This window comes from Saccostrea cucullata, unplaced genomic scaffold (genome assembly GCF_032062105.1).
Source record: "Saccostrea cucullata isolate Sc308-1 unplaced genomic scaffold, CSIRO_AGI_Scuc_v1 ctg272, whole genome shotgun sequence".
Lineage (NCBI taxonomy): Eukaryota > Metazoa > Mollusca > Bivalvia > Ostreida > Ostreidae > Saccostrea > Saccostrea cuccullata.
The window spans coordinates 326,245-344,953 of NW_026938795.1; the positions used below are offsets into that span (position 1 = coordinate 326,245).

Consider the following 18,709-nt stretch of genomic DNA (forward strand, 5'->3'; position numbering starts at 1 on the left):
TCATATTGGTTATAATACAAATGTATAATTCTACTTAATATTAAGTTTTTAGAGTAAATTGCAAATGAAACTGGAAAATCAAAGCAAAAAAAAAAAAATCTTTATAGTTAAAAAAATTCATTTCATTGCTCAAAATTAAAAAAAAAGTAAGTAGAATCTGGAGATATTTTTTTACAGACAAAACAAACAATTGTACAACTGACACACCAAAACATCCTCATCTGATTTTCAAAGAAAACAACTTGAAATAATATAAATCTAAATTAACATCACTGACTAGTTCCCATAGCTGTTTACTTCACTTTTAAAATGTCGGCACAAAATTTAAAAGTTTTTCTTCAAGATAAATATTACATGGTACCTTGCATATAATATTTAATTCTTATGTCCATCATGTAAAGATCATCCTCATCCATATTTATAAACCAGGAACGCACTCCTTCCCGTGTATTTTGTTGCAAATTTTTTGCCATCGGGAGTTGGGTCTGAGAATGCCACTTGCTTTTTGGAAATATACATGCCATAATGAAAGTGTTCCCTGCAAAGAAAGAAAATGATCCCTCTTTAGACCTGAATGTTTTAAAGGATCACTTCATTATAAATAAGGATCTGACCTATAGGACCGGGATTGGTTTTTTCTCTACAAAAAGCTTGACGATTTCCGTTCCAATTAATGACATTAGGCTGAATACATATAACAATTTGTTTTTCCTAAATCTTTATTTCAGTGAGTAGGGGTAGGAGGAACCCTTTCATTGATTTTCTGAGTTTGTTATCTCCAAATATAATAATTGATATTTGTCTTTGCTTCTCATTGTGCATAAAGGTAATGTCTACTGTCTCTAAAATTCTATTCTTTATGTTTAGGCTATTTATACGGGGATATAATAAAACATGTCATTAATGTGTGCAAATTATATAGGCCTAAATGAAATTCCAGGGAGTGCTTTTACCGAAATATGAAGCCAAAATCAATGTGATTAAATTCTAAGGAATATATACAATTGAAATTCATCGCTACTCAATGCTGCCAAGAATACCTGAATTGAGTAACACATAGTGAGTTATTCTTAAAGTGTGCTTATACTGAGGTTCGTTCCGCCTGACTGACAACTTTACATTGGATTGTTACGATTTGATATCTCTTTAGTGTTTCTTATATCAAGAATGGGCATGCATAAGGGATTAGATAATTGAAAGAAAAATACACAAGTCTATAAAAAAAATTAAAATAGTCTTTGAAAAGGCGAAATTTAAAACTTTAAAAGTGTTGTACCAGGTGGATTCGAACCCCTGACTTCAAAAAGAAAGTATCCAAGGTGTAAAAGTCAGCGCACATATCAACTGAGCTAGTCTGACTATAAAAATTAGTGTTGGCAAATCGGACGATTTTTATTAACCGGTTACTCGCTTAATCTTCCGATCGAGTAGCCGGTTAATCGGATGATTTTATGTTATAGTTTCCATATTTTATTATTATTCCTTTTGATTATTGGTTGAAATAAACAACAAATATAAGATATATGAACTTTATTTGCAAATACAAACTCAAAAAATTTTTTTTAGTCTCCTGCAAGTCGCTGGTTATCGAATTAGGTTTCAATTTAAAATAATTTAGCATATTTGTAGTTCCACCCATATATACGACAAATCCGATTTACATAATTTGAATTTGGCAGATTTCGAGTTCTTTAACAATATTTCCAAGCTCTTGGTGTTTGCGGCGGCATCTTGTTAAGGTAAAAAATATGTTCCTTTAACACAGGTATATTACAATGAGGTAATTATAACTCAGGTTTTCAAAACGCGCACCCCTGGCAATTAAAACCATCAATTAAACGAAACAAATCGATCCTATTTGTGAACCACTAGAGCAAGCCTAACGGTAATTAAATTAGGGAAATGTGTCAATTTACATTTACAAATGACATAAAAAAAAATATTTATACGTATTTAATATTATGAAATATGAAAAATGTATTTTTATCCGAGTAACCAAATAGCAGTTTTACTAACCGATACTCGCATCGTTCGACGGTTAACCGGGTACTCGTTGCCAACACTAATAAAAATGAATGGCATAAATTAAAAGAAGATTATGAAAATCAGGTTTCCTTATTTTTTGTGAATTTCGACCCCAGGGCAGGGGTGCCCCTTAAAAAATCTTATCTTAAATTATTCCTTACATCCCAGCCTATTAAAATATCACAATCTTATTTAGGGGCAGGCCTGCCCTGATGGACTTCAAGGCCACAATTTATGCAAAAATCAACGCTTTAACGGACAAAATGGTGTTTCAGTCAACTTTTGAGGTTTATTGTAAAGTTGTAAATAATAAATTTTAGGTATAAAATACAAATTTGAAAAATTTAGACATATATACAGTAGAAAACAACAAATAAAGATTGATTTTTAAATATAACTTTTTCCGGGAATTGTTCTCTCCTATTGGTCAATTCTTTTGTTAAAGTGAATACATCCTTTATACAATGTATACATATTATTGGCAATCATTCACACTTAACGGAAGCCTAACGATTCCTCACCGTACACAGTCCAGCAGTCTGCTGGCCACTCCTTTTTTCCGATACAGCTTGTGGACCCAGATTTTGCTGATTCCCACTGAAGCTGGTTCTGGTTCTGTGTCACAATACCAGGGCCGGGAACCAGACTCCTGACTGCTCGACTGAGAGTCCGCAATCACCGGGTAACCCTGTAATTAGAAGTCCACAGTGTTATGGTTAGGAATACCAGTAGGTTGAAACAATTTGGATTAGAGTTTATTTTTTTTACCTTTCTTATAAATACCAAGCCAACTGTCAACAGAAGATAATAGAGCCCCATCCAAATTTCCAATAAATACTCAGGAGTAGAGAATATATGTCATACCAGAAAGACATGCACCAGACTGACCCCCAGCTCAATTTTCATTGCATCATTTTAAGCCTTACAAATGTTGAACCAATGGTGCAATGGTTCACCCCAAAGTGATCCCTGTGGTAGCCACTGATTTGTTCACAACTCCAAACAATTCCTTTAAATATTTAAAGACTGCCACCCAATCAACTCACCTGTGTAATATTTTCAGCAACACAGCATCCAATTATCTTCTTCTCATCAGATATCATCAGAAACACCTACAAATACAAGGTGATTATAATAGTTTTTTCTCCAAAGTGTAATGCTACAATTTCTAGCCTGAATGTTTTTAACCAACATTCACATAGGTACATTAATATACAAATCATGTCTTACCTTACAGTCAGGTCTGAAGATGAAAGTGGTGTCTGGAAATCCCAGCTCATTTCCCATTATCTTATTGATTTCCTCTACCTAGAAAAATTAACAATGAAATTCACAAAATTTGTTTGGAAAATTACATATAAATACAGATAACAAATATGAATATTATTTTCACACACAGTATCGAGCTTTCTCAAAGGGTTTATGAGGAGAGCAGCATATCAGAAACCCTTGGCTAGCGAAGGTGCTTTTATTTGTGATTCCTCAGTTTGAAATCAATCTGTGATGATCAATTTTTGCAACCAGGGCTGTCACAGCACTTTTTGGTATGGGGCCAGGTCCCTCTCCATTGGGAAAATTATCGATATTTTTTCTCAAATTGGGAAAATTTAAGATACTTTAATATGTCATTAAATGACTTCTGTATTTAGTACAATCTGTTGTTCACTTCTTAATTAAAGTTTTACAGCTAGCTCATGCACATGATTTTCTCAGGAACCAACCAAGATTTTCAGAATTATGAAGGGGCCAATTTTTAAAAATTTTATTTATGCATGTTGATTTAGATTTTTTTATTTGAAATTTTATAATGGTCAGGAAAATAAGACTTCATTTTTTTAACATGATTAAAATCAAGGTATTAACCCACAGTCAAAGATAAAAAAATTCAAGAATATTATTTAAAAAAAATTAAAATCAAATTTGGAAAAGGGAACCAAATTAAGTCATATGGATTTTTTATACTTTATTTCATAGATTAAATATTTGCAATATCTTAGAAGCAAAATTCTGTGTATGTTACTGACATCTTGTGTATTTGCGGGTATTAGTAAAACCCTGTGACCCAATTACAGCCGTAATGCAGAAGTCTAAATTATTTCATAATAATCTAAGCATTTACTTGGAAGGCTTATTATCTAATTACAAGATATCAACCAATGCTACTAGCTGTCATCACAATAATTTATAACCATTCTTTATAAATTTCTGAGCACTTTCAAATGCATCACTCGTAATGCCTAATGCCGCGCTGTATAACGGAACACTGTATAACCGACCCAAAAGTTGGGCTTCTTATTCCCCACAGGGGTTGAGTCCAGTTGTGAGAACCTTTTAATTAAAATAATCATCAGTGTCTTCCCAATTACGTGTTTATTAGAGATATAATTAAGCCAGCTTTAATCAATTACAGCAAATGTACTGACCAAAAAGCAAACAGCTCTTGCAAATCTCCCAAGTTGTTAATAATTACCGGTAATGCAATTGGGAATTTATATCCTAAAATTGGGAAAATCTGTGGCTTTTTGCCATTGGGAATGGGTCCGATATTCGGTTCAAATTTGAGGGGAGTGACGGCCCTGGCAACCAATGAAATATTCTCCACAACTACACAGAAACCTTTATAAATATTTGCAAGTTAAAGAAAGTCACAAAAATGGTCGATATTTTTCACGCACAAAACTGGTTTACAGTAATACCCACAGCACATGCTACATAAATATTCACCTTCCTGATGGCATACTTTGGGTCATCGTAAGTCACCATGATAACTCGACTTCCATCATCATAGTCATGTACCACTCTCTCCTTCTTCCAACCCTGGCCAAAAAGAAGAGGTAACAAAATACCATTACTGAAAAAGTCAGTCACTTTATCTAACCAGAATCAAGTTTTTACTTTTAGCATTAATCTTAGATATATAAGCTGAAACATATTACAAACCTTAAATAATCAAAGACTAAGAAGCTCACTTCAACCAAAGGATCCATAATTTGGGCAATTTTTAAAACACCTAATTTTCTTGTAAGGTTAGGCCAAAATAAAAAATACCTTTGTTTCCCCTAACGCGACCGACTCAATTAAATCGCACCGACTGAAAAGATTTTTTGAATAAGATGATTCAAATATTTTTTTTATTGTTAGGCCAGCATTTTTTTATTTTTAGGTTTACAAACCCGCCGCTCAAGTTTTTGAATTTTCAGAAAAAAAATAAAATTGAGAAAAACAGATTTTTTTCTTTCCGATGTCAAATTTGAGTCGGGATCGAGATTTCAAATTTACAAACTCGTACTTCCGGTTTTAAATGAACATGGCGGGTAATGAAGGGAGATTTGTGTCAAGTCCATAGCAGCACTTTAGTCTAAAGCTTGGTTTAATGTAAATATTTATCGATAAGAGTGCCATTCAAAACGTTTCACCCGTTCAGAGAACAGTAAAATGCTGACGACTTTGTTGCAAAGTGACATGGTGGTGAGATAATTATGTATCCGTATTCAAAAGTAACTGTCTGTAATTGTAAATTATTTTCCTCCCAGAGGTTTAAAACTGCCCATGGTAGCTACTGTCAGAGACATTGTTTAGGTTTCTGTCATAGCTTACAGTCTTAGCATCATTCTTCAGAAAAGGGTCGCTAATGCATCAGATGTAATGAATAAAACTAGGGAGAAGTTAAGTCCATTTGATGAAGAAATAAACAATAGCCTAAAGGAATAAAATATTTCAACTATTTAAAAACAATGATACACAAATATATACAGGCATGTAGTATCGTTTATGGCAGCCAGAAAAATTATTTTACACTTAATTAAAAAAAATTCCACCCTACTCCTCAATACTCCTTGGGAATACTCCCTGTCTGTTTTATGAAAGGAATTATTACTTTTATAGGTCTCGAATATATTAATATTTTAGAATAATTTCTACCTAACACACATTAAAAACAAAAATGAAGATATATTAAAAGAGATTTAAAAAATTGATTTTTTAAAAAAAATCTGTATTTTGTCCAACATCAAAAGATTTATATCACTGCCCCCAACTGGTAGATGATGAAATAAACAATTAAAGGTTGTATTTTCCCCTTTGTAACCCTTATGTGTCCAGTGGCAAGAAGCCTGTTAGGAGAGCATAAAAAAAGCAAAAATTAATGTAGAAAAGTCGATATGTATCCAAAATATAATTTTTTTTTTATTTCCTCCTCCTACGGGACTTTTTCATTCTGATGTTCGTAAACCTAAAAATAAAAAAATGCTGGCCTTACATAAGTTTTATAAAATACAATTTATCAAAATCAGTTTTTATCACAACGGCCGACATTGTTCTACTGTGATTTTCAAGCATTTGTTGGAAACAAAATGACGTCCAGATGTGATTACAGGACATTAGCTCTTCAGAAAACACTGGCGAGGTCTTAATCTTATGCTTTTAGCTAATTGGAATTCTTCACTCTTGAAACAATTTGATAATAAAATTTATCATAACTAATTTAGAGTGTTTCGGAGATGTCTTGGCGTCTCCATGTGAGTGAATAAATTTTTGAAAGGGACGTTAAACAACAGACAAACAAATATTATTAGTTATGTAGACACTTAGAGGGGTAATACGGAAATATGTGGGGTTCTTGAAAAAATCCATATTGGGCGAGGCGTAAGCCGAGCGCAAGATGTATTTTTTCAAGGACCCCACATATTTCCGTATTACCCCTCTAAGTGTCTACATAAAGAATTTATCCTGCTGATAGTTCTCTAAAAGACTAAATATTTATAGTATCGATAAACCGCTTTCACTGAGCGTTCAATCAAGACGTTAGATGCATTGTCGTCAGATGCATTGTGACGTCAGTTATGAAGCTCCATGCTGGTCACGTGAAAGCAGTATATTGATGATGTGTAGTTGGTAGAATTTTTAATATACGGTGGGTAGGTCACGTGGAGGGGGCACATTAACAATGTTAGGTGGGTAGACAGTATAATATCGGTTCATGCAGTATTGCTCTCGACCAATGAAATTTAACGATTTTTATCAGAGGCAGGATAAGTCTGAATTTAAGGTACGTAATGCATGGTAAGGCCCGCCTCATGAGCAGATGAGGGGCCCACCTAGTGAACACTATATTCAATTTCACTGCATTTTATTTAATTTGAGTTTTGATCTAATAACCAGTTCATCTATGTTCCTATGTTTACTATATGCCATTATGGAACTATTGGATTTGTTATAAATATGCCTGCATATTCATCCTGATATATATAATTCAGATGGCCTTTCTTCCTGCCTTTATTTAGTAGTTAAACTTCGTGACTATGGTATTTTTATCATTTGTTGATTCTGTTTGGTTCAATAAAATATTGTTAACTCACTCTTTCAAAATGGTTTTGAAATTAGGATTCAGCTTCCTGAGACGTCCAGTGTATTTTTCTTTAATTAGGCCCTTGAAGATTGGTTGTTTCTTTGCTTTTACAATGAAGCGCATTGAAGTGGTAAAATTTTCCTTTTGGACGAAAAGTTCTGAGTCATGTTTTGAACGTCAATTATAACATAACGACACGCCCATTTCTTTAGAAACGAGAAAGACATATTCATCGTAATGTTTTAGGACACAACACTTTCCGCGACAAGCAACATGAGTTACACTGAATGAGGAATTTCAGAATAAGAAAGAGCTATGTATAGAGTTCTCGCTTATGTAAAACACGCATTGCAACGAATTTGTACATAATTATGATTTTATCATGCTTATTGGAGTTAGCATAGCACATGTATCAGTCGAACACGTGCTTACTCGGTGTTTATGTAAACCGTCAATTTCATTGGATGTTATATTTATGAAAAACCTGTTCTACAGGTATTCGATTGAATCATTTGACCGATTTCTCCTTTCTAAAGAAATGGGCGTGTCTAAAGATAGCTCAAAACGTTCCATCCAAACAGAAAATTTTACCACTTCAATGCGTTTCATTGTAATCCCTTCGAGATTTGTTAGGACGACATTTAAACATTTCCCCATATTTCCAAATTTAGACGTACTCAGCACTTTTTTGCCGTTAAGAAGTGGGGGATCTTTTTTGAGCCAGCACCTTCTGCGACACTGGACATAAGTTTTTATGGCCCCCTTTGAAGGGCCGTTTTCAACTTTACTCATTGGGATTTGATCCTGCGACTTAAAATTGGCCACGTCTTAACTCCAAAGCAAAATGCTCCAGAACCACTGCAAATCTCATTGCCCTCGGAAAAGTACATTAGTCGTTATTACATGTAAGCTCTGAAGGCTGATGGAAGGTTTGAAAAATATACTCGTATATCCGATCTTTCCGTATTTGAGAATCTTGTCTATTTTATTCAATTTATATAAATCTAATGGCGTGAAATATTTAACAACTTCAACTAAATAACAGTTGTGAACTAATTAATCATAATTTTGCTTTTGAACGGTATATGTATGGTACTTAGCATTTTGATCACAAATCGCTTTCGTTTGTACTTATTTATAAAGAGAATTTTCCATTAAATTTTAGAATGTATTTTTAAAGCTGCTGTCAGAAAATAAAATTGTTTACCTACCTACCGACCCAACTTGAAAATTTAGGGTCGGGTTAGGGGAAACAAAGATATTTTTAATTCCGGCCTTATAAAAAACTCTTTAGTTCTCATTGCAAAAGTTTTAAATCATAATTTGGCAAGCAATCATTTTTTTTGGCTGCTCCAAAAATTCTAACATTGTCATCTATGTTTAGAATGTTAAACAGATTCAGCATCTGAAGTAAGTTTGAAAGTGTACATCCATAGATCATTAGATGTATCACTCATGCAAGTTTGATCCAGTTAGGGCCTAAATTGGCTGTTTAAAAGGACCTGGTCTTAAATAAAGTGATGTTCACTCAGAGAAAAAAAAAAAATTTTGATTTAATTTTTACGGTAGCACTCACAGGAAATTTGAGGGCATTAATGATGCTCTGGTGGAATTTGGCATGGGTTGTTTCATCAGTGGGCTCTGCCTGGGAGTAAACCATTCCACATGTGTCACACTGTGTGGCCCCGAATCTCTTCTGCCCAGCATCCTGTTAACAGACATCAACATAGTTAATTACAATGAACACTTAACATATCTAAAACAATACTGAAAATGTTAATTTAAAAAAAAGCAAAGTCAAGTTCTAACGATAAACTCACCAGAGTCATTTGATCATCCTTGTTTTCAATGAACTTTAGCTTCGGTGACCTTGAAATGGATCTGTTTGAACACAATAAATTGCAATTTAAAAACATGTATATACATGTACATCTTTATGAAAAGCTGGTATATTTACTTATTGCAGAATATTTCCATTTCTAATTTTTTTTCTGTGACAACTCTTTGAAAGTTAGCAGAGTTGATATCTTGATAATTCTGCCAGAATGTAAATTAGACAGGTTGATAGGTCAGAAGCTAAGGAGGCCTAATGTGCATGCAAATCTCGTGCGCATCTGTCTCTGTGTCTGACGCCAAGGAGGCCAAATATGCATGTCAACCTCGTGCGGCTGCCTTTGTGTTTGACGTCAGTGGGTGAGAACTATTAAAATTGGCATGGGAGTCCTTGTGTAATTTAAATCTATGTCTACATTTCTAAAATCTAAATCTACAATTTTATTTTACAATGAAATGGAAATATAAGGAATTACTGTCAAGTTAGTATAGTATGCCAGGGACATCAACGATAGTGGGAAAGATAATTTATGCAAAACGGGCTTCGCCACAGAAAGATATGCCGTAATTAACATCATTTTCTATAACTAAGATTCTGAAACATCAATGCATCATAATTTCCTAGCGTACAATGCGACATCATGACAGTCTGTACCTGGACTTGGTTTCCCTCAGTGTCCTCAGTCTGGACTTGGGACTGGGTGTTAACTTATTAAATATCGGGAAGTACTTCTGCTGGGGTGATGACGTGTTAGATGTAGAGGGACTCTCGGTACAATCACTGCTAGCTCTCTGTGTGATCCCTTGGTTTTCTTCGTTCTGTTTCCTCGGTGTCCCATCACGACTTTCCTCCAGCTCTTCAATAGGCTGAATGCCCTCCATGATCTCAGAGTTTGTGTCCGCAACGGACGAGGTGTCCTCTGTTATGAGTGATATCTTGTCTTCTGTTGTGACACTGGAGGTGGTATCAGACCCGAGTTCCTGGGATTGGTTAGCTGTAGACTGAGACCCAGGCCGGACCCGGATTGACGGACCAGAATGGATGGAGGCCGCTACGGATTGCTCGGATGACAGAGATCTCGGCGAGCAGCTCTCCTCCGTACCCTGAACCAGATTTTCCTCTCCTTCAACTCGAGAACTTTCAATTTCTTGTGAAAAAACCTTTTGAATGGATGCTAATGGATATGAATGCCTTACATTATTTCTTGAATGCAAGGCAGATTTTCGAATATTTTGAATCTTTCCCTTGGGAAATGGTGTAAGAGGCAAAGGTGATTTTTTGGACTTTGATTTTTCATTATTTTTCTTTTGTTTTCCTAAAACAATGTCCTTTCTGTTTGGAGTAAACTTAATATCAAAGCCCTTCCTAATAACAACTCCAGGAATGAACTTTTCAGCAGATCCAGGACACCTGCTTTTGAAGAATCGCTTTTCCCCTGAACTTGGTGTGGTAGTAGAATCTGTCTTTATCTGAGCCTTCGGTGTCAGGGGAGAGTCTGTCTTATATGGGTTTGGCTTTTTTATTGGTGGCTTTACTGAATTAGCTTCTTTATCACCTCTGAAAAAGACAGAAAATATTCAACAACTATTGAAATTCAACCTAAGACTTGTATACTCTAAAGTATTAATATGTCTACAGGTCATGAAGAGAGATTTCTGTCTCTCTTGAACAAACAGCTGAACAAGTTACTAGAAGTCAGATATAAGTCTCAGTAATAACTCAGTATTGGCAAAGTCAAGCACAAATGAATGTGGAAAAAAATATCATTCAACAAGATGGAGAAAATGCCACCAGTTCATGTATGTCATGTGATGAGAAGACACTATCTTCTGTGATATGAGGGCTACACCATTTAATTGGTACCTATCACAAAATATTTATAAACACTTTCCCTACATAGGAGCTATGCTAGCCTATCGTTTAAGTTCGTAGACTGTACATTGTCAATTTGACCTCTATTTGACGACTTTCAATGCATCCCAATTGCAGAAATTAGTTACCTCTTACTGAGGACATTTTTGTGACCTCTCTTGACCTCCAACTCATTGTGACCTCTCTTGACCTCCGTCTCACTGCCACTTGACTGACTCCCCTCCTGTGATAAGTTCTCCTCATCAGACAGTTTTTGTAACACCCTATTCGCAGCTCTTCGTCTTTTGGGAGAATGAGGGAAGGACTTTTTCTCCCTCTTTCCATAGAATGACTTTGTGGCTATGGTCTCCTCAGAGTCTGACTGAGAACTCACAGAGTTTCTCTCTGTATTATACTCAGGCACTTTATCTACCGTCTTCTTCTTTTTGGGTGGAGTGTTTTCAACTCCATCAAAATTATACAGAGTTCTGCCAAAGTAAAATAAAGTAAAATGTGAAGTAAAAAAAAACTTACTACCATGGATATTTCTCACAGCTGTTAAAAGTGAATTTACTGAACAATAATTTATTTCCCCCGAGATGTTACAATTACAATGAAAAAATGTTTCCACTTCAAAACAAATAATTGATCCAATTAAAAATTTCTTAAATTCATTATGATACACAAACAAGAAACACTAAAAAGTACATGATAAGGAGTTAAGTTGGAAGAATATCTTACGTCGCTTTATTTTCCTGCAGATCAGCAGTTTTCCTTTTACGTAACATTCTAGTTCGTGTTTCCATGCTTATTCTGGTTCGTGAACATCAACAAATAATTCAGTAGATGCAGATAATGACTAAGTTCTCTTCCTGTTGACAAACATTCTAAAAGAGATAAAAGAGAATTTACAAGACAGACGGTGAAGCCTGGGGCTATTCAAGGAATTTGTCAATTTCACTTTTATATATATAACAGAAACCTTTGCCGAGAATACCAGAATCTAATAGGTGTATGCTTTAAATGTGAGGAAGAGAAACGAAAAAGCTACGTTAATCAAGGCTACGCAGCTAAATGCAGTGACTGTACTCGTCGTAGTTATTGCTGTCATTATTATCGACAAAAGGTTTTGAAACTAGTGATGGGGAATCGGAAAAAAATCAGAATCGATTATCGGTAATAATCGGCTGGGCATAATCGATTATTAATCGATTATAATCGAAATTTTGAACTTTAATGAAATTAATATAGAAAAGTTAAAACTTAATATTCAGATTTCTGTCAGACTTTTACAAAAAAACATTTACTTACATAAAATATTCAAAAATAACAACTGAAATTTCTTTTTTAAAAGTGGAAAATAATATTTTGTTTACTTTAAAACAATATAGGACTATTAAAACAGAATGGGAATTTATTATAATTTTTTTTTTTACAAAGTTCATGCAGTGGGTATTTTACTGATATTAGTCCCACCTTTCATTTAATACATGTATCTATTTCTTAAAATTAGTTTTAATAATTAGTTAAAGTTGCAAGTTTTGAAAGTAATTATTCAGAAGTTAGACTTGCATTTATGATTATAATTACGTTTAAAGATTGACTAGACTAATTATGTTTTCCTTTCTATAGTAGGGGCAATCCGGGTAATTCCGGACAATCTTGGCCATGCGTAGATGTAAAGATTCTCTAATAAAGAAAAACATTGATTTGACTAAGATGTTATGTAATGTCTTTGGAAACAGCTTTTGACAACAGAGTGCGATCGATCTCATCTTCGAATTATCTCCCTTTGTTTTTCATAAGACGGATTTCACACAGCTGGTGAAATGGGGTAAATCCGGACGACATGGGGTAATTCCGGACAAAGGTTGGGGTAATTCCGGACGAGAAGATAATATATACTCGATTATCATTATATCGCGGGTTCCCTTGTATCGCGGTATATTTAAAAAAAAATCAGATACATAGTTCATATGGTTTTTTGTAAAAAGTTTGGCCATAGTTTGCTTTATTAATATCATTTGATGAAAAATAAATTTAAAAAATCAAATTACACTTTTTTATGCAAAAGATTTACGTACCGTGATAGAATGAGACACCTGTATACATATAATAATATATATATAACAATATAGTATAAAACAGATTTTAAAAAGTGCGCAATCGGCCGAAAAGGTCAGGGAGTAACACCCCCTCCCCCCGGGCGGGAGGTATTACGACTATAATAAAGACCATGATCATTTATTTCCATACGGCGTTCACTCCCTTTGTATACGCCACCACCTTATACTGATTCTTAGTAAATCCATTTGTTTTCTATGTGTATTTTTTCTCAAATATTTGCGTTTAAAAACAGAGATCCAACATTACTGTGAATATAAACCATGGTTATTGATTCTGCATTGTAGCCATCACCAATGTTTTATATTTTGATATTTACATGTTGTACAGATATAACATGATTGATATTTTCTAAATAAACAACAAAACATACAGTTATTAAAATCTTTTTTTTTCTCTAGTGCCAAACATAACAAAATTTTGATATCAACTGTCAAAGGGGTGACTCATTTTTTAGTTTTTAACTTAAATCACGCTAATTAATAACATTAATAACAAAACTCATTTGATTCAACAAAATAACAACAGTCAATTTATTTTGGTTTTTTACTCTTCAATGCTCGTTCTAGCTTTTTATTTTCTTTTTCTTGTTTCTTCAACGCGACCAATCTCTTCTCTTCGACTATTTCTGCACTAGTCAGGAGCCTGTGTCCAGTTTTCCTTGATGTAACTAAAGAATTGGATGCGTTTTGTACAGAGCTGATGATCTTTGGTGGAAGAAACAATGTGTTTATTTCTTCACTCCATGCGTTATCTACAGAAGCTGTTTCCATTGCGTTGGGGATAGTTGCTACTCCACTACTGTCAGGTGAAAATATCTCGCACTGACCTGAACTGATAAGATCTAGAAGTAAGGATGGATCCTCAATCGTTGGAGGTTGAGAATTCGCATCGCTGACAGAACGGCTTTCAAGAGGGGTTCGTGGTGCAATTGCAAGATTGGTTGGTTCAGGCGGATTGGTATCGTTTCCTGTTGGTGTGAGCTGCACATCTGTCGGACGAGATGGAGACATCATTTCACTTGGAACTGCTGATGGATCAAAAGGGAAAATTCCACACGCCCGAAAACCTGCAGTAATATTGGAAACAGTGAGGGCAGCGTCCCATGCTTTCCGGAATATTCCAGGAAATGTCCATTTATTGACAGCATTCAGTGAGTTTTGCGCGAGATAATCTGAGCATACTGTATTATACGCCGTGTTTAAGGGCCCAAATACTGCTCTATCCAGAGGTTGAAGCACGTGGGTTGTGTGTGGAGGTAGGCTTAGAATATGAATATTTTCCTGTATGGCAATTTCCAAAATTGCGAGCGTCTCATGCGATGAGTGCCCATCCAGTATCAACAGCTGGGGTCTGGCAGAGCCGCAATGCTTAAGGAATATATCTCTAAACCAAATTTCACCTAACGCGTCTGTCATCCATCCTTTGTCCTGGAAACTCCACATGCTGCCTATGGGACTCTGCTCTGTGTTGAATCCATGTAAAGACTTCGAGGTCTTTCCTTTTACAACAAACATGGGTGGCATGGATATTCCGAGTGCGTTCACACAGGCCATGATAGTGACATTGGTTCGATTAGATGTAGTACGACCAACAACATTCCTGGCACCTTTGAGTGCTAGTACCTTGACAGGATCATGTTCGAATTGTTTGCCTGTCTCATCACAATTCCAGATTACTGCAGGGCTGTTTACAATGTCCAAATTATGTAGCAAACATTGCAGGTCATCGAAGTACTTTCCAATAATTTCTGGGTTTGACATCCTAGCTCGTGTTGTTGCTAGCTTTTCTGGTTTTCGAATTGACAGTTCTGGGTGGCGCCTACGAAAACCATCGAACCAGTCCTTTCCTGGTGTCCCATTTTTGAAGGTAACTTTAATCTTTTTACTGAGTTCACCAACTCTTCCCAGCAGTTGTTTTCTTGATATACCCATACCTTGTCTTGCAGCTTCTGATACGGCTGTAGCAATTTTGTTTTCTATGTCCTTGGGGATACGCTGAGTGCGACCGGGTTTTCCTGGACTTGCATACTTTTTCTTTAAGGTATCTGACAAAGTTGATTTGGGCACTCCATATATCCGCTCTGCTTCTCTGATAGATTCCCCATTTTGCACAGCTTTTAATGCATCTGCCACCTTCTGGGGATCATAAGCATTTTTCTTTTTCTTCTTATAAATTCTGGGCATTCTGAAATGTTAATATATATATGTATATATATATATATATATATATATATATATATATATATATATATATATATATATATATATATATATATATATATATATATATATATATATATATATATATATATATATATATATATAGATAGATAGATAGATAGATAGATAGATAGATAGATAGATAAATCAAAAAAAAATTCACAGTGGTCGGTGATAAATATGAAAATTATTTTAAATAAATAAAAACACAGTTTTATTCTATTTTAAATAAATAAAAACACAGTTTTACTCGTTCTCTGTGTTTTTATTTATTTAAAATAATTTTCATATTTTTTGAAATCGATGGCATCTATCTCTGCTAGTGTATTTGTGTGTGGATGCGTGAATAATGACCACGGACGGCGAAATTTGCTGAACAGATGAACAAACATATTGTTTATGCATAGCTATCAAACGCACATGTGTACTTAGATTTGGTGTTTTATTCTTTTAGAATCATTATTTGGGATATTTTTTTTTTATCCTTTCTAACTTTTGAATTTGCTAAAATTCACTTTGAATTCACTATTCCACATACGGTTTTCCCCCATTCATTTATATTGACGGATCCAGAAATTTCAATAAAGGGGAAATCCCCGTAAAACCAATAGATTTAGCTATTTTGAGTTTTAAATCTTGAGTTTCACTACCATTAGTTTGTAACTTTCTGGCGGTCCCTAACCCCATGCAATCCGTAAATGATCACTGCACCAAATCAAATACCCCCCCCCCTTTCCCCCGCCATAAATAAATAAAATAGATAAATAATAATAATAATACTTCTTTATTTTAACATAAATTTTATGATATCGTTTCATTTGAAAGAAACTGGACAGGTTTTTCATTTTATTTCAAATGAAATGCCATGATCAGTCAGGAACTTTGAAGCTGCTTTTTTCTGGGTCTCATTCAACTTGCAGCCTATATTGCATCGTTGTTGTGGACCAACATGCTGCGAAACTACCATGGGGTCTTCTTTTGGCTTCAGCATCCAAGTCTTTGAAATGTTCATGCTCATAAGTCTAGATATGACGACGGCATTTTCCCTTTTAAGGTATGCTTTTCTTGTGCTGTTGTCATCCAAAACTGCGACAGCATTAGCGTCTTTGGGGTTATTTTCTTCTCTCCTTAAATAATACCCCGCTCCGACATGAAGGTGCCTTGCACCCCAGTGGTGCATACCGACAACCCATACACTAGGAATGACCAAGATAGGCATGCTAGAGTAAGAAAAATATTGTTGATAATCACACAAAAATCCAATATATTAAAGTAACAGTGGAAAAAGTGCCCTTCCCCCACCATCCCCGAAAAAATAAAAACCACAATGGGTGCAATTCGGTAATATGATTAAATTGATGTGCCTCTGATTTGGTTAAATATTGTAATTATGAGTATTTGTTCGTATGTTCAGCAAATAACACCACATATATTTGTCATTTCGTGACGAATTTGTGTGTCCGGAATTCCCCTAATATGTTATTTTTAGGTGGGGTAATTCCGGACACTAGCATTTTACTCGGGTGAAAAGTTTTGGTGTAAGATGATACAAAATCTATATTATTTTAAGTTTCCCTGATGACTTTATATCCAGAATACATAACAATTCAACACTACTTACCTCTACGAAGATAAAACGGCTTAATTCAAAATCGGGTACTCTTTGTTTATATTCCCGCGGTCAACGATACTGAGGAAAGTGAAAGTAGAGTGATTCTGATATGACGTAATTGTTTTCTTTTAATTTGTTTTAAACATTTATAAAATATATTTGGAACCCTGAAAAGGATGTTTGACACTAAAAACACATCAGAATAAAGACGAATTTGTTTTTTTTTTAATTATAAAACAGTATGTTGTTTATGGTAGATGACATCGTCCGGATTTACCCTGTGTCCGGAATTACCCGGATTGCCCCTAAAACATTGCAATATTACCGTTTCCTGGTATTAGTCTAACCCCATATTTAATCATGGCGGTAAAAGTATCAACAAGGTACGAAATCCTTCCATGTTTTCAACATTCATCACTACTTTTATGCTCTTTGCACTTGGATTTGGGAATAAATTTAAAGTATGACAATTTTATTTTTTGTTAGCGATGTCGGCGACATTTATTTTATAATCGATTAGTAGCATCGAAGAGCTTCTAACGACCGACAATCGATTGTCGGCGACAATCGTTCCATCACTATTTGAAACCTTAAAAATCATTTTCATGATATCATTTTTCAAGGCTAAACAGAAAATTTATTGTACAATAACATTTTTACTCTTGTATAAGTCATCAGAAGTTTCAATTACTTACTTTAGAGACTTGGTTTACGATTCCGTTTTCCCTCTAGATTCAACATTGGCGCCATCGATGGGATTTGACTTTTTAGTATTCCGATCCCGATTATTGCTTATTACATGTATAATCAGTGAATTTATATATAAAAAAAAAAAAAAAAAGGTACGGTCTTTTTAGGCCAAAGTTTAAATAAAATGACATTTAAATTTTTTTTAATCAAAAATTAATGGGAAAAAAGCGAAAAAAAAAGTTTGACACAAATAATGCTACGGCAATGTTTGAAAAGTTGTGTTGATCAAATGTGTACAAACAAATACTTCAAGGAACTCAGTATAAATTTTTAAATCACAAAACTCTTTCAAAATGAATCAAAAGATACCACTAACAAATATTTTATTTATTATTTGTATGTGTAATATATCTCAAAATATCATTAAATGAATATATATCTTAAATCAGCTCTTACTGAAAAATAAAAATTGACAACATAAAAGGCTTTATGAATAATATTCAACGTTAATTATCCGTTTTCTATACATTTCTAACATTCTGAGATAGTGTACACATTCTGATAAAATTTTAAACTGCTTCATGATCCCGGGATCAGGTCTTCAAGAATTTGTTGCATGTGGTACAGGCGCTTGACGTTTTCAACCTTCCTCTATAGTATGGGATATTTTAACAATGAAGAAGAAGGTTAAAAACGTCAAGCTATGGAATTCCATATACGACAGCCAACTGCTTACTGCCAACTGCTCACTGCTTACTGCCAAATGCTTACTGCTTACTGCCAAATGCCACTGCTCATAGACGATATTGCCTGTTTTGCTATCTTTTATATGCATAAACCTTACAATGTATGATTAGATTACAATATTAACACAAATTGGCGGATTCATGAATTTTAAAACAGTGGGGGCAAGGGCGGAAAAATAGGAGGAAAGAGTATTCCCTTTTAATTCCCACATTTCCTTAAAGGCAAATACCTGGTAATTCAATATAATTTCTGACGGG

General features: G+C 34.5%; 2 protein-coding genes across 3 annotated transcripts; both read right to left on the reverse strand.

Moving 5' to 3' along the window:
- Positions 1-134: 134 nt before the first annotated feature.
- LOC134251281 (N-acetyltransferase ESCO2-like) lies at positions 135-17,778 on the reverse strand. Of its 2 annotated transcripts, none has more exons than XM_062733665.1 (11): positions 17,711-17,778; positions 11,799-11,944; positions 11,207-11,545; positions 9,861-10,763; positions 9,193-9,253; positions 8,949-9,080; positions 4,750-4,842; positions 3,256-3,333; positions 3,072-3,137; positions 2,547-2,713; positions 135-538 (listed from the first exon to the last, which is right to left on the reverse strand). In XM_062733665.1, exons 2-11 carry the CDS (start codon positions 11,861-11,863, stop codon positions 409-411), a joined length of 2,034 nt encoding a protein of 677 aa, XP_062589649.1. In that variant the 5' UTR covers positions 11,864-11,944; positions 17,711-17,778; the 3' UTR covers positions 135-408. The 2 variants fall into 2 exon arrangements, with proteins under 2 accessions (XP_062589649.1, XP_062589650.1); XM_062733666.1 differs by having other exon boundaries at positions 11,799-11,929; positions 17,711-17,777.
- LOC134251278 (uncharacterized) lies at positions 13,715-15,367 on the reverse strand. Its single transcript, XM_062733661.1, has one exon. It carries the CDS (start codon positions 15,365-15,367, stop codon positions 13,715-13,717), a length of 1,653 nt encoding a protein of 550 aa, XP_062589645.1.
- Positions 17,779-18,709: the final 931 nt, after the last annotated feature.

Bases quoted from the DNA above. Each gene is read 5' to 3' on its own strand.
- LOC134251281 (XM_062733665.1), bottom strand. From the start codon at position 11,863: ATGGAAACACGAACTAGAATGTTACGTAAAAGGAAAACTGCTGATCTG. The intron at 9,081-9,192 runs GTGAGTTTATCG...GTCTGTTAACAG, and splicing joins AGGATGATCAAATGACTCTG to GATGCTGGGCAGAAGAGATT. The intron at 4,843-8,948 runs GTGAGTGCTACC...CTTTTTGGCCAG, and splicing joins TTAATGCCCTCAAATTTCCT to GGTTGGAAGAAGGAGAGAGT.
- LOC134251278 (XM_062733661.1), bottom strand. From the start codon at position 15,367: ATGCCCAGAATTTATAAGAAGAAAAAGAAAAATGCTTATGATCCCCAG.